The 23,656-nt window shown below is 38.3% G+C and overlaps 1 protein-coding gene and 1 long non-coding RNA gene across 2 annotated transcripts; one reads left to right on the forward strand and one right to left on the reverse strand.

Annotated features, from left to right (window-relative positions):
- Positions 1 to 1,603: 1,603 nt before the first annotated feature.
- LOC125213152 (uncharacterized) lies at positions 1,604 to 23,409 on the reverse strand. The gene is made up of 35 exons (XM_048113529.2): positions 23,054 to 23,409; positions 22,187 to 22,956; positions 21,798 to 21,923; positions 21,634 to 21,719; positions 20,693 to 20,801; positions 20,398 to 20,493; positions 20,213 to 20,275; positions 20,069 to 20,128; positions 19,440 to 19,508; positions 18,540 to 18,621; positions 18,383 to 18,435; positions 18,204 to 18,302; positions 16,897 to 18,129; positions 15,537 to 16,532; positions 15,130 to 15,465; positions 13,930 to 14,188; positions 13,597 to 13,819; positions 13,130 to 13,514; positions 12,445 to 12,594; positions 12,121 to 12,342; positions 10,870 to 11,091; positions 9,788 to 10,441; positions 8,813 to 9,073; positions 8,375 to 8,722; positions 7,781 to 8,193; positions 7,274 to 7,703; positions 5,621 to 6,919; positions 5,171 to 5,431; positions 4,801 to 5,091; positions 4,262 to 4,714; positions 3,612 to 4,043; positions 3,104 to 3,382; positions 2,307 to 2,858; positions 2,018 to 2,224; positions 1,604 to 1,921 (listed from the first exon to the last, which is right to left on the reverse strand). Exons 1-35 carry the CDS (start codon positions 23,109 to 23,111, stop codon positions 1,802 to 1,804), a joined length of 11,697 nt encoding a protein of 3,898 aa, XP_047969486.1. The 5' UTR covers positions 23,112 to 23,409; the 3' UTR covers positions 1,604 to 1,801.
- On the forward strand, positions 3,380 to 4,379 carry LOC148931186 (uncharacterized). The gene is made up of 2 exons (XR_016136392.1): positions 3,380 to 3,490; positions 3,560 to 4,379. It is a non-coding gene; the product is annotated as an uncharacterized LOC148931186 (long non-coding RNA).
- Positions 23,410 to 23,656: the final 247 nt, after the last annotated feature.

Genomic DNA, 23,656 nt, shown 5'->3' on the forward strand with positions numbered 1-23,656 from the left:
TCACCCTAAAATGCCCTCTAAACAAATACATATTTCCATTTTTGTCATTGAGGTTATTTTGGGCATTCAAAACTAAGTACCAAAAGTGATATTATAATTTCTTCTCTCATTCTTCTCACTCTTTATACTATTATTACTAATCAATATTAATATTATTATTTTGATGTTATAAATTAATAATTAATTAATTTTTTATTATCATTCAAATATACTTAATTATAATTATAGTTATAGTTATATTTAATTATTGTAATAATATTAAAAACTAGTTGTAATTAATAAATAATAATAATATAATTATTTAAATTATGAATCACACAATATATAATAATAATTATTACGGAGTATTCTTATTATTTTATATTAAATTAATAACTAATCATATAGTCTTAACAAAAATTTAAAATTGTGAATTGTATTCATAATGATATTAAGAGTTGAATATTTTTAGTTTGGTGTTTCAACCCTAAAATGAGTATAAAATAATTCAATACAAAATATTTAATTGATTTAAATATTTTAAATAATTAATTTAATTAGGTGTTTTGTTCTTGATTTATATAATGAATGCAATTAGATGTATTTATAAAACACTAAAAAGAAAGAAGAAAAAGAAGAGAAAAGAAAAAAGAGGAAACTAAGGAGAAAAAGAAAGAAGAAAGGAAGATAAAATACTAAAAAGAAAGAAGAAAATGAAGAAAAAAGAAAGAAACTAAAGAAGAAAAAAAGAAATAAAAAATGAAAAAAAATAATCACATGTTTGGTATACTATTTAATGGAAATTTCCAAAAATATCTTCCATAACAAAAAAATTATTCCCTCCGTCCCACTTTAGGAGTCCTGGTTGAGTTCAGCACGAGTATTAAGAAATATAAAGGAAAGTTAATGGAAAAAAATAGTGGAATATGGGTCCTACTTTTATACATTAGTTTTATAATAAAATGTGATTGCGAAAAGGTGAGTGGAATGTGGGGCCTATTACCAATAATGAAATATTTCAACCGGGACTCCTAAAGTGGGACATCCAAAAGTAGTAAACCGGGACTCCTAAAGTGAGACGGAGGGAGTACAAGTTTGGTACCTAGGGTTATTTTTGTCACTGGTACTAAAAGTGATATAAAATAAAGATCAGATACCATTTGCGTGTGAAAGTGAAAGATCAGGTACCATTTATGTAGTTCACTCAAAATAAAATAGAAAAGAGAAAAAAGTAGTAGAGATAAAGAAAGTAAAGTAGATGATGAAATAAAGTTAGAGTGATTGGATATTTTGTTTTTTATCAAAAAAGGAAATGACTAAATTTTGTTAGGATGTTTCCAGAAATGAATATGACCCAACTTAATTGGCACCGATGGAATAGTTAATTTGAGTTGTGTGGAATGTGAGTTGTGTGGAATGTAGGGAGCTTTTTATGTCATAGCACATCTTATAAAATCTACAAAATCTAGTACCCTAACTTCTCAACCAACCAAAAGAAAAATATCACTACGACACTCTGGATTTATGAGTCTACGTATTTTGCTTTTTCCTGTCCACAAACCAAAAGGGCCCTCACGATATAATATACCCAAATTTTTTTTTCTTTAAGATCAATATTTCGACAAGACAAAAACCAAATCAGAATTAGCATTAATTTAGAATATTTACAGCTTAATATTCTCTGATCATAAGGTCTCCAATCATATCCATAGTCAGTGGTGTAGCTATTATAGAATGCACTATCCACGAGATCAACAGATATACATATATAGTTAACCGAGCAGATCTATACATTCAAGATGCTGAGATCATTGGGCACAATTTAGAACCAAGGGTGCCATGTCGGATCCATCATGCAAAGGTTTCTGGGTGTGAGAGCAGCCTCAACCAACTCTGCTATGCTTCGCTGCACTGATTGTGGTGGATCTACACCGTTTTCCTCCTATTCCACCAAAAACAACCATAGTCACAACCCCAGATTCTATTTCATGCACGCAATAAATGAATTACTAGTATTATAGGGCGTGGAAAGCCATACCTCTTCAGAGACGTATTGTGGGGATATGCTGTTGATCCGGCCTATGACATGCTCCACGTTTGTAGCGACTTTCTGCTTGAGATCCACATTGTTTAAGCTTCCGCCTCCAACAGGAGCCATTGGCATGCCAGGTGGTCTTCTCCAAGACCACGATATCAGTTCATCACGGAAGAACATTGCCAAATGATGCCAAAGGTGCTGGCTTTGCTGCAGGGTAGAATTTCAAGACATTACTTACCAAGAGTTCAATAACAGGCTGAATATAGTTTGTTCACAAGTAGAAACTTACTTTTGGAGAAACCACAGCCTGTGCAGCTGCACACATTGCAGAGACAATAAGGCCTTCCACCCCAAAGTGAGAGAAGAATGCCTGCAGATTCCTTGTCAATCGGAAAGGCACAGGCTCATTGAACTCGATCATTCCATTTGCATCATATGCTGGATGAAAATCTGTCTGGAATATTTTTCCTGTGTTTTTCGCGAACAGAATCTTGTTTGGGGACCTTCCTCCAATTTGTAGCATGTAGGACATGAAGCTGGAGAGTGCTAATTGGACTGCAAATTGTTTCTTGAATGCCCAAGTATGATTCCCATTCAACAAAGTTTTATACATGTACTGAGAGAAAATGCTCTCGCTCACGATATTTTTGGTAATATCATTGTATGCTTGCAGACGAAGATCTACAACAGCTTCTGGCGATATTTGACCACATATGGCTTGGTTCAGTTGCTCTTTAAAGTAAGTAATTGGCAAGTCTGCTTCTCTGTCATTTCTAGCACAATGATTCTCGTATACCTCAAGGAAGGTGCTGTACATAAGATCATCTTCAACCATACGCACCTGTATGAGAGTTGAGTCAGAATTAGTAAATAAAAAAAAAAAAAGAAAAATTAAAACCTTTGCAGACCAACTATTGAAACTTTTCTAGTTGTATTCCAGAAAGACATATAAAGCCATATTCATATGCTAAAATATGTTAGAGCTAGTGATTTTTAGAGAATGCCGTGACAGAATATCTTATCCATTTCTGAGATTTTTTGATACAATACAATCACATGTACATACATTACGAGCAGCTTCATTACCTGTGACCAAACAGGAATAATAATTGGAGTGTGTATGCAGATGTGGCGACGCCTGGACTCCTTATGCTTATCAAACATCCGATTCATTAAGCGGAAGAGTTGCAAGATTCTCTCATCGCTTCTAGCATTTGGAGTCAAAGATGTCTGAACTATAAAATGGCGCTGAGAGCCATCAGAACCTATCAGAGTTAAACGGCGGAAACTGCTACCATGCCTTCTAACAATAGGAATGTCGGGACCCACCCTATCTAGCTTCACTGTATGATCAGGTGCGACTTCCTGAAATCAAACCAGGACGACTCATTAATGAAGCAATAAAGAGGAAACTTAAAGATTCTTTGGAATGGGATTCAAATCCTTTGTACAGCATTGGGAACAAGTACTGAGGTAGCTTTTCATTCCCAGTCTGTATGCAAATCTAAACTTAAAAAAGTGTGACAAATAATATAAATGCAGTACGTGTACTCTCTTATTTTGGAAAAGACAGCTGCACACTATTGGCACATACCTGATCAGCAAAATATTGCCCTGGAACTTCCACATCAACAACGTAGAAATCCCGTAATACCCTGCTTTCGTCTTCCAACTTCAAAACAGCTGGAAACCGATCTTCAACATTGCTCTGCAAAATATTTTTCCAGTGCTTCAATCTTTCAGTTAGATCTGCAAGGGTAGCTGGGAATGTTGCAGTACTATCTGGATCTAGGTCGCGCTCAAAGTCCTGCTTGTATTCTCTCACGAATTCAACATGCTTGTTCACAGCATCTGCAGAAAAGCAAGCTCTGCAAACACCAGAAAGCTCTTTTTTGAGAGATTGTGGAACTTCTGCAGTCGTGGCAGTTGGATATTTGTAGCAGCGATGGAGCAAGGCATTAACTACAGCCAGAAGTCGCTCCTCAGGTAGAGTAACAAACCTAGACCCAATTTCAGTAAGTAGAATCTGCAAAGAAAATGAGCCACCATGATGTCAAGAACTATTTTACTAGAAGTGACAGAATCAACCAAGAAACATCACATTTCAGCATAAAGTCAGCAAATAGAAACTTAACACTTGCAATTCTTATTCTAGCATTACTATGAACTTGTAGAGAAACAGATTATGGATTACCAAAGCGATGAAAGGAATGGATACCAACTCAAGAAAAATCTCAAAAGTACCTCAAGTTCACTAGCAAGATTGTTGTGCTTGCTCCTAAGGGTCTCCATTATGTCTTTTGCAGCATCAAAAGCACTGGCAGCAGACGCAACCAATCCCATGGCACCATTTCGCCTCATTGCATTCTGTCCTTCATTGTTGGATGTGCCTTGATGCAGTGATTGGTCATTCCCAGAAGCCATGACACCTTCAGCAGTAGCTGACCTTTCACCCTCTGGCCCCTGAGAGCTATTTCCATCATGTGACCCAATACTTCCAGCAGGTTGGTTTTCAGAGACTATCGCACTTCCACCCTGAACTCTTGCACTTCCATCAGCCAATCCAATTGACCCTGCTGTGCCAACACCAGAGACACTTTGCTGCATTCTTTGAGCCATTGCAATTCTACCGTATTCAGATTTATTTGCAACATCCCGGCGTTCCAGCAAGTATGTGCGAAGCCAGTAATACAATGCCTGCATGTGCAAAGGCAACGCTATTCATACTAAGATCAACCGTTAAAATTGATTTATGAGTAATGACCTGTATTATCGATATCTACCTGTGGATATATAGTTGCAACTTTAAGTAAAACAAGTTTGCAATGAGGAGCTTCACTTCTCTGAAGGGACAATAGTAATTGCGGAATCCAAGAAAGCCAAACCCAATGAGGTATCTGATCCAAGAACTTATCAAATGCTCTCCCCACAGGCTCATTAGGAGTATCAAAGCTGAGAAGATATAAAACACGGGCAAGGTGGCTTCTTGAATTCGGAATGCCGAATTTAATGGCCTGAAGAAAGCAGCTCACAGCATACTCCAACCAGACCTCTTCATGAGTTTCCCTGTAAGCCTGGAAATAAGAGCAAACTGCAAAGTTAGCACTTAATATCAGAAGCAGAAATATTTCCAACCAAGTTTGACTCTCGTACCATATCACAATAATTTCCCCAACTAATCCACCCTTTAGGCAAGTTCTTGAAGAGAGAGATAGCGTTGGAATATGCAAGGTTGGCACCTTCACAGTCACTAAGCTTCAACAGAAAATCGCCTTTAAGGCGAAAAATCTCAGCCTTGTTTTTGACAGGAAAATATTCAAGATTAGTACTATTAATCAAATTAAGACCACTGGTAAGCTCTCCCTTCATTTCCAAGTATGCTTTAGCTTGTTCTCTAATTTTCACAAAAGCTTCCTGCATGCAAAAGAACAAGAAATTCAGTACATAGTTAGAAAAATGGACTGCATATGTTCAAGTTCTAACTGCAGTTTCTGCTACTCTCCCAATACCCCCACATGGTCAAATTAAAAGATTTCAAAAGGGAGTTTCAGAGTGGGGTCGATAGTCGCACAGGCCTGGAAACTGAAATATGAAACTCTGTACCTGAACTTCCATCGTGGAGTGACCATACATTTTCTCTAGAATAGAAACACAAACGTCATATAAGCCATGCTTGCGAGAAATGTGAGCAAGCTTATTGACATTCCAAGCCTTGTCCCGGAAACCAAGATGATGCAGTTGTGAATTCGTATTGCCAAAATCTTTGAATGCTTCTATAACTGCATTGTACATCTCATTTCTCCATTGAAGCAAATCATACCAAACAGACATATTGTCCCATTCATTCGGGGTCCTCAATCTCCATGTCTCCAGAATATCCTTGAGATCTGCATACAAGCTACCATGAACACCACCAACAGAATTGCCAGAAAGTTTGTTACCATTTGCAATATCTACTATAATCCTGGTTGATTCCTGGACTTCAACCAGTTGCTGAAACTGCTGTAAAAGAGGTACCCTGGCATGAACAGACATTTCAGGCAATTGCCACCACTGTTCCAAAGCTAGATCAACTCCTTTCCCCACTATGTTTTCTGCTTCTGGTACCCCATTGGTATTCTTCTCATGAAGTGCGAAATATGCCTGAATGATACGAAGTTTTGGAGTTTCTTCTAATTGTGCCTTAGGAATAATCTGTTCTTTTAAATAAACCCAATCTGGCTGTTTCCACAGACTGTCAAGCAGTATCTCATAATTCTCGACAAGTTTTCCAAACTCAGAAAGAGCATCCCATTGACTAAGTTGAGTAGCACACTGTAGCCACTGCTCTTCCCAAAGGCACATCTCAGCTTTTGGTACAGTATTGTTGTATGTGCCCTGAGTTGCCTTCACCATAGCCTGATAGAAAAGACTCTGTGCCCTTTGCCAATAGCCATGCTGAACAAGTGATAGCCCAGCCCTAGTTTCTGCAGTGATTGAACGCTTCATCCACAAACCACATCTCATATCCTCCTCATTAAGTAGACGGTAAAGCTCAGCCAAAGATTCAGAACATTTTGTGTCATTCAAGAACAGCATTACGTGGCTTTCAAGCAGTCCCAGCGCAATATGCCATGCATTGTATGTCTTTCCTATGTACTTAATTAGTTCGCTGGGCATACGTGGTTGAGGGTGACTTAATTGAAGTCCTTCTAAAAGAGCTTGCACGACATTTGGTCGATGTGATTGCTGCTTTTTGTGATAATCTTTTGATAAAAGAGCTATCATAGGCTTAGCTAGTGCCACCTGCTCTTCCTTATGCAAGGTTACCCAAACAATGGGAAACACCAAAACCCACAAATGATATGCAACATTTGCATCTGTATGGGCCAGCTCTCTAAGTGGGATGATAAGATCTGCCACCTATAGTAAATATCAACATTTAGTCACTTAGCTTCTGAAGAAAAGAAATCATGAAGACGTACATAAATGCCTAGAATGACAGAAGTTTACACAGACAGAAGAAAGAACAGTTAACAGCACATTAATGCCAAAACTTTTGGCAAGAGAATTCGAGTGGAAGTCTTGAGCCATAAAAACATAATCAGTTGAAACTGAATACTATGGAAGCATAATGGTAAATGCCACCAGGGCGACTAAACATCACTACTATTGTGTATCTTTACCTTATTCATGTTTCAGGCCTCTGGTTTCTTTTGTTGCTTAGATTATAAGAACAAGCCAATACACAAATAAAATAAACATCGAAAACACTACCTTAAGTTTGCTCATTTCATTAAGGAAATTAGCATGCTTCAAGACAAGGGCATCAAGTGTTAAAGGAGCTTCTTCTGAGCCATCGGGAATATCAATAGCCATTGGCTGCACACCAGTACCATCAGAAACTGCACCTGACACTGAAACAGGTCGGATCTTTGCAGAGTTTGGGGGCAGTGTTATAGGCTTGTCCTCAACTAATATAGCCAAAAGGAGATCAAGACCCTGTTTCAGCCAGAAGACATCACTCAAAGCCTCCCAATCCTGATACTGAATGATGTACTGAAGCCTTGTAAACAAGGTTTTCCCAAGGGATTCATGGTAAAGACCAAAAAATTTCATGCGCACTTCAGGATCTTTTGCCCGTAAGCCCAGTAGATACTGCCGCTCTACTTTCTGGAACACTTCTTGACGCATCGAAAGAGGATATCTGCATGGCAACAACGATAACATATTACACTTATATTGAGGTGCATAACTGAATATCAATACAAGAAATATAGTTACTTATTTGAGTCAGCACAAAGCCCATATAGAAGTTCAAGGTACTTCTGATCCCATTCTTCTGCAGTGCTAGGAGACAAGTTCTGCTTATCGACTTGTGAAAGCTTCTGGAGGAAAGAAACAACTTCCTTGGGGGTAAGAAAAGTACTAGACGCTACAGGATTTCCAGGTTTACCAAAATCATCTTCGATCCAACCCTTTATTAAATCTAGAATGCAGATAAGCACAGAAGGATCGGTGCCTTTCTCAGACAGCAAGGAGTTCAGAATCTGAGTTACAGATCTTTTACAATCAGGTACAATCATAACTCTTTCAGTAATAAGTTTCAACACAGATTTTAAGTTTGCAATAACCACCCCAACATCAGCACCTTGACGAGAGGAAGTGACTGCAGAATCTGAGTCTGTTCTTTGACCCTAGACAGTTAAACAAAGTCTAGGGGTAAGAAGCACAGCAAGATGCAAAATATTTTATCAAAGAATGCAACAAGAAATTCTTGGAACACGAAAAAGATAACCATCAGTTGTTTCTTCTCTCTTAAAGAAACTATGCAAGCAAAGTAAATCTAATATGAGGTAATTGGATGAAGAAACGTACTTGTCTGTTATAAGTGGCACTAGACAATCCCATATCACGTGCCAGACGCTGAAGGACACGGACCAAATTGATAGGGTCAACAAGGTTTTTATGCACCTCTGCCAAGGATTTAATCACATAAAGCACAAAGCTAATCATGCTAGCAGAATTATCTTCCCCTGATGTTTGAGGAGCAGCAACCATAGCAAGATGCTTTTGTACGAGCTCTTCAACCTTTTGATACAACATCTTCACATCTTGTGGCGTATTTAATGCTTCAGGAGGAAATGCAGCAGAAACCATCTTTAGGAGGGAGCACAAAGAATTTCCAGCATCAAGCATCTTGAACTTGAAACATGGCTCTAGAATCTGTCAAAAGTTACAAATAGAAAATATTAATATAGAACCATCAGCCAGTTACAAAGATATGCAACAAATCAGATCTAGAACAGAACATACTTGGGAAATCTGGTTGATATTATTTCTCACAAACAAATGTGGTTGTTTTTCAAGAACCTTGTTCATCACATCTAGACCCTGGGATAGAGCAGTAGATGGGTCTTTTGATTGAGATGATGGAGTACTGCTGAGCAGCTTCTCCAAATAATTAAATTTGACATTAGCATTCGGCCACACTTCCAAAGCTTGAGACAGAAGCTCCAAAGCTTGCTTGTACATAAGACTTGCTTCCTTATCTTTAGGTTCTATCACTAGGGCTACCTACATACACAAACCAAATGAATATGACAATAATCCTTGTCAGTATAACCACTGGAAACAGCTGCCGCAGACGAAAATCAGATTGTTCAGCATACAAGGCAGATGAACACGAGGGAGTAACTCATCAAACATAATTCTGATGATAAAGCAAAACAGAAATCAGGAAAAATAGTGTATTGAATGCCTAATGCACTACTCACTTAAGGACTCTTGCATCCTTTAAATCACATTTCACCTTTTAGCTCAAAAGGCACATTTAAGCTGTCAGACTCAAAAGGTACAATATATTCCCTGAGGAAAAGAAAACTGCTTCCAGTTGCGTCTTAGTAGACACATTTACCAATAGGAGGTATATCCAGGTAAAACCACGTCTTGAAAGAAACCGAAAGCATATCTAAAATTACATTCAACTCTTATAAAAACAGCAAATGCATGCAGAAAACGCGAGCAGACTGCACGATTAAGAGAAGGAAATACTGTATAGAAAGCAAAACTGGCAGTGCAATATGAGACATTAGCAAGATCTTGTACCTAAATAGCAAGGTGATTTAAAAATATTTCTTGCACCACGAGAAAGAGAAACCCATTTACGAACAGAATGCTAACTCTTTAAGTGGATTTAGAAGCTATATTACACACATGATTACGAAAGTATGCACTCACAATATGCGTGTATGTATGTGTGTTGCATATCAAATGTAGCATGAAACATACCCTTATAAGAAAATTGATGATCATCTCTTCCATTGCTGCATTAGGCTTGAATTCCTCATCAGGCTGTCCAGCAGACCCAGGCGTTTCTATGTTCGGAATTGATGAGGGGCCTCCAGGTGACATGACACAGAGAGATTGCAGACCAGGCTCGACCTTTATTCTCTTACTTGAATCATCAGAAAATGTAGAGCCATCAACAGAAAGCTTAGAATCCCCTACAGCAGAGGTAACATTCAGTACATCATTACTCTGGCTGGTGCCATCATTATTAGCTCCTTTCCTCAAATCACTCTGTCTTTGTTTCTCCCAGTTAACAACTAATCCAGCAAGTTCGATAGCTAGGCGCCTATTTTCGGCAGTGGTATTGTATGGAAGCCCAAGGCGACTAAGCGAATTTACCATCTGCGGGACAAACTGGGCCCTACAGCTGTAGAAAAGATCTGAATGGCGGACAATGAGCTGGAATATGTGAATAAGGTTAGGAATTGAGTGGCCTTCCTCCACTAAGATTTTTTTCGTATAGCGTATCCATATAGGCATACGTGAGTCACCAAGCGGCAATCTTCGTGGAAGAGCTGGCATTAGAATGTCAAGAGCTTGTTTCACCAACATTTTATTCTCCTGTTGGCATGTCCTTAGAAGTGCAACAAAGACCTGCAGTTTCAGATGGTAAATCCAATCTGGAAAAGAATGAAGTGAAAATATACAAACATCGCAAAGTTAGACCAAAGTTAGACCATACATAATAGATACAAAAGATTGGCCAGATATCTTATGGGCTTCATACCACTTGACATATAATTGTGAGCACCTACATTCGCAACATAATCGCTCCTTTACACCTTTTATTTTATTATACAAGCTATTTCAAGCAAAAACTATGTCATGAGGAAATCAGTACCACTTAAAGAATATCAAGTTTTAAATCCATCCCAATCCTTCTCGTAACTATTTTCATAAACTAAAATAGGTAAATGTGTCAATAAAATCTAGGATACATTGTAAGCTCCCACGATAAGCATAATTATATAGTATATACACTAGGATAGATCCAAAGGAATTCATATAACTTGTACAAGAACCTGCAAGATAATTTTCTCTGGAGCTTGATATGCCTCCAGAAAGTGGCAAACATTGACAAACGCCCACTGCTTACTAGCACTATCTTCACGCTTGAGATGGTTCCAGCCAAATTTGATAAGTTCCTTTCGGTGATGAACAAGATCATTCTGGAGATACTTGAGAAGAAGGGTAGCAAGCTGCAGAAGCTCAATCCTGAGCGGCTCATCATAGTTCGCAGATATCTGGAAATATAAAGATGAGATCATGAGATCATACACACAACCAAGAAAATAACCCATCAAATTATCTGAATACTATATGACATGGCATTTTGCACAGAAACAAATAGCAAGAATAATTGGATGAAAACATCCTCACCTGACATATAAGAATATACTTACAGTACCTAAAACCAACAAGATAAACTTAAAGGTAAAAAAGTTCTTAGATCTCAGTATTCCTACTCCATATCTTCCATTACCTATCCACACAGACCTCACTACACACCATCTACTCTATCACCCCCCACCGCCCCGACAAATGCTTCCTATTAGCGCCATTACAGAAATCAGAACACCACTTGCTATGTTCTTCTGTCATTTCATAGTACCATCAACATTCTCACACAACCCACAGTTAATGCTGCTCAATCCCCTTATAGCATCTCATTTCCATCAACCTAATCAGAAGCCATCAAACATGAACACCAAAGTATTGCCTAGCCAGTACAAGGAGAAAGGTAACCAGTTATGCAGAAGTATATGGTCGTAACTGGTAAGTGTGATTACAGGTGAAGAGCTGTTGATGGGTGCAGCAGTGAAGGGGAATAAAAGCAGGGTGCGAGCAAGGGGAGAACAAGGTGAACATGCCATGAGGAAAGGCTCCTTCAGATAACTGAAGGGCGACTCTGTTTAAGCCTCACTCTATTTTTTTTTTCTATTACCTAGTGACCTTTAGTAACTTTTTGGGGTTAATTGATTCATCCTACGGATCATGAAAATAGGGAAATTACACCATTACCCAATCTAAAAGGAGAGTTAGTGACATCCAATACGATTCTTACCTAATGTCAAAAGAGAGTTAATAGGATCCAATATATTAGCATATAAGCATACTGAAATTTTGAACACTTCCCTCTGAAATTCCATTTATTCAAAAAATCAACATTCACCAATACAAAAGAGCCCAACGCATGTACAGAGAGACAACAACAGTAAATCAGGTTCAATCTGGAGAACCCATAACCCCTCTAAAACACAAGCTAAATGTACCTCTTCAGGGGGATCAAGCAGCTTGTCCACAATTGTCTTGATTGTAGCAGCATCAATGACTTCCCAAGTTTGGCCATTCTGAAAAGCATGAGCTAACATAGGAAGAATAAGCATTTGCATTACAATTACCATATGATCGTGGCTTAATTGTTTTATCTGAAAAAGATCCAGAAAATGGAGCAGCAGAGTCTTCTTCAAGTTGGGTGGATAGCCTTCCGCCACCTATATTAGGGAATGAAATGATTATACAAGCACCCATGAAAGAAAATTAACTGGAAGATACTACTTGTTCCATGGGAAGCTTGAGATGTATCATTCATGTACCTCAATGATGTAGAACTCCTTTAAGAAAGTAAAGTCTATGCGTGTGCGATACAGGAAGATGGCAAGAATATCAAACAATACATTAACTTCCATTCTGTCATGACGCAAGTAGTTCAAAAAACATTTGACAAGCCATTTGCTTTCTTTTACCTGCATATGTTATTGTTTTAAACAGTTAGCAAGCCAGTAAATGGAGACATGCAGATCCAAACTGAGGGATAAATAAATTGCACAATTCTCAACCTAGAAGATCTACACTATTTATCACCAACACGAACACAAACTACATTCTAATACTCTACTGTTAAATACCGAGTTCACGGAAATGATAACAGAAATATGCTTATTATGTGAAAGATATCATCCATGCAGTTAGTCAGTTGTCTTTCCAACTTCAATTATACAAGCTGGTAAAAATGGACTGTCAAGAAAAAATCCACCAGGGCAACTGTTGGTTACCACAAAACCCATACTCCCCTGCTTATTGGTGATCTAACATATTGCTTAATCAACTTTGCTTCCACCGGTAATAATATTATCATTCACGGATTTACCAGCCAACCACAAGATGGAAAATCAACGCAAAGAACATGAACATATCAATTATAGAACCAACATACTTCTCAAGAATATATGTGCATATATACGTTCCACATTTTATACACATATTAACTATTTCACTTACTTGCAACAAGTTCAATTCCTGCTCATTCTGTAAACGAGATATTCTGGCAGGGGACTTCCACAGCTGAACCAATGTATCAAATACAACACGGTTGCTTTGCAACCAGACAGGCATCAATTTAACAAGAGTCTTAACTAGGGCAAGACCTTGAAAATAAGCATCTGATGTTGCCATGGAATTGTTTACTGCATGAACAGAATCTTCAGATTCAGGTATTACAAGACTTTCATCACCCCCAACAGAACCAGAAGGATTTGAAGATCCTTGGGCCGCCTCACTCTTTATTGCAAATTCAGGAAATGCACTGGTTATTATTTTATCAGGAGACTTTGCAAGTTCTTCTCTCAACGGCTGGCCAGCATCGGATCGTATTATATACATGAACCTGCATATTTCAAAAAACCCAATCAAGACAAGGGATAACAACTTGCAAACCTAGGCTGGGATGGACTTCCGTTTTTAATTACCTCCTGAAATACTTGGGCTGTGATAGTCTAGTAAGAAAATAATCAACAGCAGTGGTGGGGTAGCGATTTAGGAATTTAGTCAGTGGTAAGCGATACGGACTGTTGATCTCACTATAAAATTGCCCAGGTGGAAGGGCAGCCTCCAAATCAATAGTTAATGTTACAAGATCATCAAGGAACTTTCCAGCCGCAGAAGGAAGCAAGTGAAAAAGCTCAATGATTGCTGCAAGATGTTCGAATGGATTAAACAGAAATCATTATTATATGCTGCAATTCGGTATATGATCTATTATGTGGCTAAAATAAGGATTATGAAGCCTAGGAAGTACCAACCAGCAGCTATTTTAGGTTCCTCGCCAGCCTTCCAAGCCTTCTGAGTCAGCGCAAGTTTTTCAGGTTCCAGCCATTTCTTTAGATGCTCCAACAACTTACCACCTAAGGTAACATTGAACCAGTTGGACAGGAGTTCAAGCAGCCGGGCAAGACCTTGCAAAAGAGGCATGCTGAGGTTCTTGGTGTGTGCCAAATTAACTAGTATTGGCCTCAAGCTGCTTTGCAAGAGTTCTTTTGGCATCCTCTGCTGTAGAATAACCTATGAAGTGGTACACCAATATAAATCTATCAAGAAAGTAGCTGGAAAATCATATATGGCCATTCATACTAAGTAAATAAGCACTCGCAATCCTACTATTTGATTTAACGTGGAAGAAAATCTCTCGATCGTTTGTATACAAACATCTATCAGAAATTAAATCCCACAAGAGGTGAAGGCCTGCTGACAAATCAAGTTAGTGGAACAATGAGTTCAAGTATCAAATGAACATTCATAAACAATCTCATCGGAATAAACAGTTCTGTCTATAGAAAGATCCAAATCACAAAAGAGCAAATATTAAGCATCACAAGATTAACACTGGATAAAGGCACATCCTCCCCAGCAGAGATAAGGGCACAATAATATTTGCTCCAAGTGCATAACAGAAAGCAGAAACTAAGTTTGAATACCTAATGGAGGAGTCAAAGGAATGCCATAAGGTACAGATGATAAAAGCTAATAAAGCTTCAGATAGAATTATAGAAGCAAAAAAGGGGCAAGCATGGATCTGGATTCTAGATCAACGAACAAGATAACCAATTGTTTAACTAAATCAAGGAAGTATTCTGGGCAAACACGCATGTCTAGGGACCCTATTTATGAGCTATAAGTTCAATGTACTCGATATATATTCATACTTTCAACCCAAAAATGTTCGTTCCTATCTCCTTGAGCTTATTAATGAGGAAATGGACATTCTGCACTCTACAAGCACGAACACATACAGAGAACTCAAAGCCTGATTCAACAAACAGTGTGTGCAACTAACAAACAAAGTATCATGACAACTGTAATCTTTTAATTTTGGATGCATTGATGAAGTAGGAGTTAACCAAGCAAATCATCTATTATACACAATAACATACTAATGATACAGTTTATGTATCTTAAATAACAACTTTTTGCCTGTAAACATTAAAAAGCTAAGCGAAACATACCTGACGCAGACCTTCCTTCGCAACAGCTACAATTTCAGGACTCCTGCTTGTCAACGATTTGAAGAACATGGAAATTACTTTTGCTCGCAAATCTGAGTGATTTTGAGTTTTAAAGTCTGCCCATGCCATGGCAGTACATAAGAGTTCAATGCAAGCAGTTCGGAGCTTATTCAAAGATGTGGCCATTTTTGGATTCATATATTTCACAACCCACACAGATTCATCGGATTCTGCTATTTGCAAAGCTTCTTGCAGAAAATTAATGAGCTCTGGAGTTAACTTCAGAAGCGGAGGCCTCAAAGCCAGGCAAAAATTCAGTGCAGTCACAGTGCCAACCTGTAATAATGCATAAATCAAATAAAATAGTACACGTGTGAAACTACTCTTCAATGAGAATCCAACTTTACCTGTTGTTCCACAGTTTTAGACCGCAGTGGCCGCATGATAAGAGGCTGTAGCAAAGGCTGGTGCAAAGGTTCAAGTAACTCAGAGACCTCACTCCCGGTCCTACTAGCCAAAAGTGCCAAAGAAGACTGCACGATCTTTCTCACATTAATAGAGGAGTTGGCATTAAATAATTCTGAAGCCAAATACTCAACAACACCCTGGAAACTTTGTCTGCGAGCTTCACTGTTGGCCTCATCAACATTATTCACCACACGCAGAACTTGCGTAAGCACCTGACTAGACTCTTCTTGTTCTTTAGTAGCATATGTAGGAAGTCTTTTAAGAGCATAGACTAGCCCCCGAACAATTCGTACTTGAAAAATACATAGAATTTCAACTGTAACCTTTCCAATCAAAGCACCAAGCCCCATAACTCCCCCCATTCGTGCTTGCCAGGTACTCCCATAACAACAGTGTAAAAGGCGTGGCAAAAGTTGCTCAAAACAAGGGACCCGAATGCTTGGAGGAGGTGAATATACAGGGCTCATTGAGGGGCTGGATACAATCATAGGAGTGCTGGGACCCCCTCTAGACATTAGCACATCAGAATGTTTAGAGTTAGCAAGAAACAGAAGTGTCTCAGAAAACATATTCAACGAATTCAACGCGGCTTTTGCATGCTGTCTATTTTCATCTGCCAGAACCTCTACCAAAGCATCTAAAAATATCGAAGGATCCAGCTCTTTCAGAGAAGCGTTATTTCTCGACTTTGAACTCACACTGGAGCTGGAAGAAACCATGGGACCGCCAATTGATGCAGAAGGAACTGAACTCTGAGAAACAGGAACCTCAACATGGAATATTATAGCAAAATGACGACATATGTGGCTGACAAATTCATCCTTAGGTTCCTGTAGATCAGGCTCCACACTTGCAGCAATTATTGTCATCAAAAGAATCTTGAAAACTGATTTCTCAGCCATAAGTTGGGTCTTCGTCTTGACACCTAGATCAGCCTACATGAATTAAAAAATTCAAGTTCGACTGTTAAAATATCATTCCAAAGGAGTTTTACACTATCGCCCCTCCCTACATGAAGAACTTACTCCTACCCAGAAATTGCTTTGGTATTGTACCCAAGCAAGTAAACGTACAAAAAAAAAAAGAACGTCAGGAGATACAAAAGTACAAAACAGCCTTTTAAGGAGAACATACTTCAGCTTGCATTAGCTTTAGAGAACCCAAAAGAAGAATACAGCAGCATACCACTTAATATACAAACCAAATTGATAAACAAACATCCTGGTTGTTTGAAATAAAATAAGCAGGAGAAAAAATAATGAAGAGTATGCGCAAGTGCAGATTATATGAATAGCCAACCTTTATATCAGATGTATCAGATCTTCTCCAGGATGGATCAACAGAAGAACTTATAAAAGATGACAACAGCCTAAATGTTGACCCGTCATCATTCAAAAGTCCAGGCAAATTAAGCTGAGAAGATAAGCATACACGAAGAAATTTTAGTGCTTGCTTCCTATAGAAGCTATCAACAGAACTCCCCTTCTGCATGACAGCTCCTACAGCAAGATTGATACAGCGATCCAGTGGCACCAGAAAAGGGGTGGAAGGCTCAAAAGTGAGGATAAATCGAAGCCCATGCTCTGGATTTTCTTTGGATTCCAGTGCTAGAGGCTCTTTAAGGAAGCGTCTGTTTCGACCACCTAACTTACCAAGAAGTTGCAATGACTTTGCACCCCAAGGATAGGGTGGAGGCCTTAAATGAGACCACAAAGCCAAAATAACCTCAGACATGACATTTGCCATGCTTGGTTCCAGGAAATCTGGATTCAAGCTATCAATCCAAAACTCGAGTGTTCTCAAACCAAGGTTGATAAGTTCATCACTTCCTTTCAGACACATAACAAGAGGTTTCATAAGACGGGGTAGGTGAGGTAACAGTGAGCTCAAACGTGATGGCAATGTCAGAGAAAGCTCTAATAGAAGTTCTCGCATATCTTCACCAGTAGGTCCCTCAAGCATAGCTAACAACATATTTAAGCATGGTTGTAACATAGGAATCAAGTCCCGAAGCAGAAGTTCAAATTTTCCTCCAGCAAGCGCACGAAACATTGTGCGAAGAAGTTGCAAATATGCAATTGGTCTCTCAACCTCAGTTGCGTTTTTCATGCAAGTTTCCATGATCACAGGCACATGTGGTTGAAGAATACGCTCACAATCTGATGGAGCCTTTGCAACTGCACCGAATAAATACCGGAAGAGATGCAAAACAAGTTTTGCGGCAGGAGAATCAGGATGCTTAAGGACATCGAGTTTGCTATTCACAAGAAAATTTACTAAAACATCTGCAAAAGGGCGAAATACTTTTGCTGCTTGCAGAAGAGTAGAGAAAATGTGGACCAGCTGGCTGTTAGAAATCATGCACTCAAAAAGCTCGGGTATGCATAAAGAGAACATGTCCATTAAGTCCCTAGGTTCCATGATGGCCAATATATTGGAAAAGAGGTGGACCATATCTCTCTCTTCATCTTTCTCCTTAAACAATGCTAAGCAATGCACACCACTCTTCAGAACACCTGATGCTTTACAGACCTGTAAAGTTCAAAGTGATAAGATAAAGACCATGGCGCCATACAAAGACATGAAGCTACTATGAAAAATTGTACCTCTTCTTCTCGCATTCCCTTAAAAGGCTGCGGTACAGAAGAACCTGATGATGTCGACGGAAGCACTTGCTGAGGGGCACCATGCGTGGAGGGTGAAACCTGCGTAAATAGGACACTCATGCCGATTAGGCATTAGGATAAAGCCTTGCATATTAAACTATCTTCAATTTTGTAAGAACCTGTGATCTTGGTATGTGTGCATGGGTTATGCTCCAGATTATCGTCTTCATTCCTGAAATTGTGGCACTGACATTAGAACAATTCAACATATACTTGTAAGGTGTAAACCCAAAAGAGGAATCATAAAAATTTGGATATTGGAAGAATGGACATTACCCATAACTAAAGTCTTTATCAGATGCTTACAGTCATTGACCTCTTTAGAATGCTCTACAGACATCGGTAAATTAAGGACTGCCTGCTACATGAAAGCCCATAATCAGGAAAGGGGGAAACGATGGAATTTCACGTTATCAGGTGCTATGCAATTTACAAGATTAAAGTGATATAGGACTAGAGTAGGTATCAATATAAAGCTATCCAAAACTGGTAATTTTCCATCTAGCTTGATAAGTTGAAAATGTCCAAAGATAAGCAGGCAGAAAACTCTCAAAGAATGCTGATCAGAGGCTCTGAGCATCTTACACCATATATTTGATCAAAATAATCATTATAAAAATAAATAAATTATAAAAACGAAAGAAACAGAAGGGAACAGTCAATCATGAAAAACCTAAAACTAGAATGCCAAATCATAATGATAAAAATATCCATGAGCACATATCAACCATATTTTAAAATTTTCACAGGAAGAGCAAGCATCACTGATATGCCAACCTACACTTTAGACAAGGATCCCCAACAAGAAACTAACTAAAGAACAGTTCAACACATCCTAAAAGTTACTACATAATAAGTGCTTTTGAATTCCTTGAGTGGACACCTCCAACCAACTCTAGTTTTAGTCCTCTCCCAAACCTCAATAACAAAATCCTCGAGAGTTTCACTTCCTTTTTAACTGTAGGAGAAACATCGGTTCCCCAACCCAAATCCCTATACTACTGAGGTTTTCTGAGTACAACAGTTTTAATCATGTAAGGAGAATATAGTATCACTACAACTAGAATGAAGAGACTCTCCAATGACTTGTACCTAAAGCAAAAGAAGTGAAAAGGAGAAAAAAGAACCGCAAAAACAAGAAGCTGCATCAAGAAACTGTGATGTGAGTCAAATGACCTGTACTGGTACTTCAAGTTTTGACCTCAATGTTGACCGATTTTTCCCCTCCTCTCCCTGCTCTAGTAGCTGTCAGACAAACAATCATACAGGACCAAAGCCATAATTAAGTCAATTTATAAGAAGAGACTATTTGACAAGTAAAGGTAATCAGAAGTACACCAACAAATTAGCTTTACAACAGCTGGAAAAATAGCATCTTCAAGGAAAAGAATCTAATGTGGGATATATGACAGGCAACACAAGACCACAAAGGAGTGATAGTGTCATTGTCTCTGCCCACGTATATATTTCAGTTTAGCAGATCATATTCTACACAGAAGCATGAGGATCAGTTCCCAAACTTTCAATCCAGAACCTAATTAAGTAACCTATCATTATATTATTTGAAGTAAAAAAGCATTATTTATTAACGCCAATATGCAATGATTATAACTGTGCCCCATAAACCCTAAAACTAGTAAATATTTATAGAAAAAAATATTGTTGATGAAATAGTATGCTGATACATTAAAGTGAATATACTATACATTAAGTATGGGAAAACAGCATGTCTGTCAATTATTCATATGTGACGTAAGAGCAAGATTCCAATATAAAATAAGCACACGATGTTAAAGCCAAAGTACCTGAGGTATAGTACGCTTGAAGGTGTTAAACTTCCCAACAAAAGCATCCAATATTCGACCCTGCAGTATAAAGGAACATATGAATATGAATCCTTAAGTAAGAGAAGGTTCTTTTCAGAAGAAAGACCACTAAGGGAGGCATACCAATAAAACTCGTGCCTCATCCATTGATGCCTGATCATTACCTTTCTCAAAAATAGGTTCCACCTTTAAGGTAAAAAAAAAACAGATTGGGATCTCAAGTCATACACAAATTAAAAATAGATCTGTTTTATCAAGTAATGCGCATTTTCAAGAGCTTTAAATGAAATATTATTCTGAGAACATACCAGATTCAACATCAAGCGAGCACAGGTAGTATGAATGCTCAAGGTCAATGAGGCATCATGCATGTTGCTTGAGAATAGGTAAATAATCCGTGATAACTGCAAACCAATTTATAAAGATTAATAAAACTAAGCAGCATAATAATTGAACTATTCAAGAAAATATTCAACATACACGGCTCAAAAATATTATAAAAAGAAGTCTAATTTTCAATAGAAAATAAGGGAGAAGGGCATGAGCCCAAAATCTAGGGAGATTCTACAGGTTCCTATAAAATAAAATAAAAATCTGACTCACCTGGGACAATGAAAGATCTCCCCTGACATGATGAACAATCTCTGCCAGAAGACTATAGGCCAAAGGCCGCAATGTTTCAAAGCATGCTCGGCCCGTTCCAACGAGCACCCTGGGACAGTCCAAACATAACTTTCAACAGGACCAAAAGACATAATGTTGAACTCTGAACTTTGTATGCACATGTTAAATGGATTGGAACTGAATAGCACAAAGAGGATAATTTTCTCTATAAATGCAAACATGCGACTACTGTCACATTTGCCAATTAAAGCTATAATTGTTATATTTTGACAAAGCATGTTTCACTTGCCCTTATGCATATTGCATGCTTTTTAGGTTGGTGTGAGGATCCAAGAGTATACATAATAATCACCCTTGTGGAAATAGTACAAAGCACCTAATTCTGTGAAGCCTCACCAGGGAATGATAACGGAAACACATGTAACAATGCCTATCAGTGTAAACAGAGGAGGGTGCGTTAAATAAGACAACATGCTCTTTATACCCAATAATTTCTATTTCTAAAAGCCAAATTTACTGTCAATCATAAACCATTTAACAGAATCATACAACAAAGGAGTTTAGTTGGAATCAGTCTCTAAAGTTGATAAGTTCACCACATCCCAGTTCCCAACAACAAATTACAATACCAGCATACCCACATTAACAAATGAACACGAAGTCAAGGAAAAATGATGACAATGAGGATGCAATTTACATGAAGATAATATCACAATAACATAAGTAAGATAACAAATATGGTGGAACCATATAAGTTCTATAGTAATACTTTTTTTACCACTTTCATACAGCCACATAAGATCATCCATCATTTTCAGACTTCAGAGAATGACCTCGAAACCGTGGGCATAGAGTAGGGAATAGTTCTTATTTCTAAATCAATAAAATGTTTCCATAACCTATTTCATACATAAGCATACCTCTCATCTAAAAGTGTATCAATTAAAGGAAATAAACCCCTTTTGAAGTCCGTCCCAAGAACATGTTTCAGAGCTACCAAGAGTTCCTGTAGTGAAAAACTTCACATGTCACTGTTCAGGAGATTAAACAAACAAAAAATAGAAAAAATGTAAGAGCAGCCAACCTTCCGAATTGAAACTGAGTCGGAGCATGTGACAAGCAGATTTACGATGCTTTTACATATGCTTTCTTCATGTTGTTTAATATAGTCGGCAAAGCTCTTCAGCAGGTAAGTCAAGAAAGATACAGTCTGCACATTAAGAGTGGGAAAATGGCTAAGATGTGGGGAAAAGTCTTTCTGATAATGCATTACTATTATTTGTCTATCTGGGAAAGAGGGGCATAAAGAATTATATAAAAGTGGGATTGATGATAAGCAAATAATTAGGTTTGCCACAATCTTGAAAAGGGTTATGATATGAACTAAAAATGATTGATCATTAGGGTGGGATAGACAATCTCATGCTTCGTGCTAACGCCAAGGAAAAAATCTATGCACATCTTAAATTTTACCTTAACTTGTGCACCCTTCAGCTCGATAAAATGAGTCTTCACATGAGGTGGTACCTTCTCTGGGCCTGGGACTGATATTGCTGCCACCATCAGTGGCAACAGATGCGGGATATTAGTCTGAACAAGTCGGCCATACAACTGAAACAGAAACATAACAACCAATGGACTCTCTGTGACAACCTTAAACGACCTTGTGCTGGGATTAAGCTGCCCAGAAACCCCAACATAACCACCTGAAGGACCCACTTGATCAGTAACTTCCAGAGCCTTCACATCATCACCACTAAGAGAAGACCCCATGGAGCCAGAGGTCGATGGCAAAGGTGGTGGTGGGACCATCATGGCTCCATTCTCAAAGAAGTAACTAACAGTAGCCCTAAAATTCTGGTAAATTTTGCAGACAAAATCCAGGAATGGCTGTACTTCAGTCTCCAAACTCGGCCTAAAGTTTCTAAGCAAATCAAAAATAATCCTGATGCAAATTAAACCATTCTCCTCATTGTCTGTTGTGAGCACATGCATAGCTACTTTGAGAAGCTCCTGAACAAAGGGCCTCAGAACCTCACTGTGGGGCAGGCGGTTAAGAATCTCAATTATAATGTTGCGTAGTTTGTGCTCCTGGTTGTCGACAAACTGGGGTTTGGTAGTTTGATGTAGAATTGTCGAAAAAGCCCGGAAATAGCACTTCAAAAAGTTCAAATACTCCCCTGTATGGCAAATTTCCAAACTGTCCCTTACCTCCATCGCCATTTGCAGCCTTGTCTGAATTGCTGAGCCATAGAAAAAACAAACAGAATCAATGCACGAGTTTTACACGTAAACGAGAAATTGAACAGACACAAGTGAGCTAAAAAAAAATATGCTTACGGAGGTCAGGTTCGATCAGGTGCCGCGAGTGCTGCTCGAAATTCTGAACGGGACTCATTATTGAAAAATTTACTCTAATTAAATAGGAGACTTCGCGCCAGCAATCAAATTCTAGGGTTTTATGAGCAGTTGTTAGCGAAATGAAGTTCGAAGAGCGCTAACGTCGCAGTTGGGGGAAGGATACGTACATGTGATGGCGGTAGGGTTGGGATTGAGGAGCCTTTTCACAGAAATTGTCAATTTAGGTGGGTTAATTTAGAAACCTAGGGTTTTAATTTGGGGAAGAAGTAGTGTATGAAGAAGGGTTCTTCAGTTAGGTGATCAATGGGAAGCATGTGTGTCCCATTGCATTATACTACGCATTAGCAATTTAGAACGTGTCCATCTATTTATAGCGCTCAACCTTAAGAATTACTGTAAGAATTTTTAAAAATTAGTGTAATTTTTATTTTAAGCATATTTTCAGTTCAGGGTTAATAGCATCTAATGTAACAAAATTGGTTTTTACCACGAATTTAGAAGTTGGTAAATAAGTACTACTGTATATCATAAATTTGCCTAGTGGTAATAATCTATCACTATGTAAAAGGCTAATTTTAGTAT

This window comes from Salvia hispanica, chromosome 3, assembly GCF_029641045.1.
Source record: "Salvia hispanica isolate PSC_SH4W2 chromosome 3, Shi_PSC_v1, whole genome shotgun sequence".
Taxonomy (NCBI): Eukaryota; Viridiplantae; Streptophyta; class Magnoliopsida; order Lamiales; family Lamiaceae; genus Salvia; species Salvia hispanica.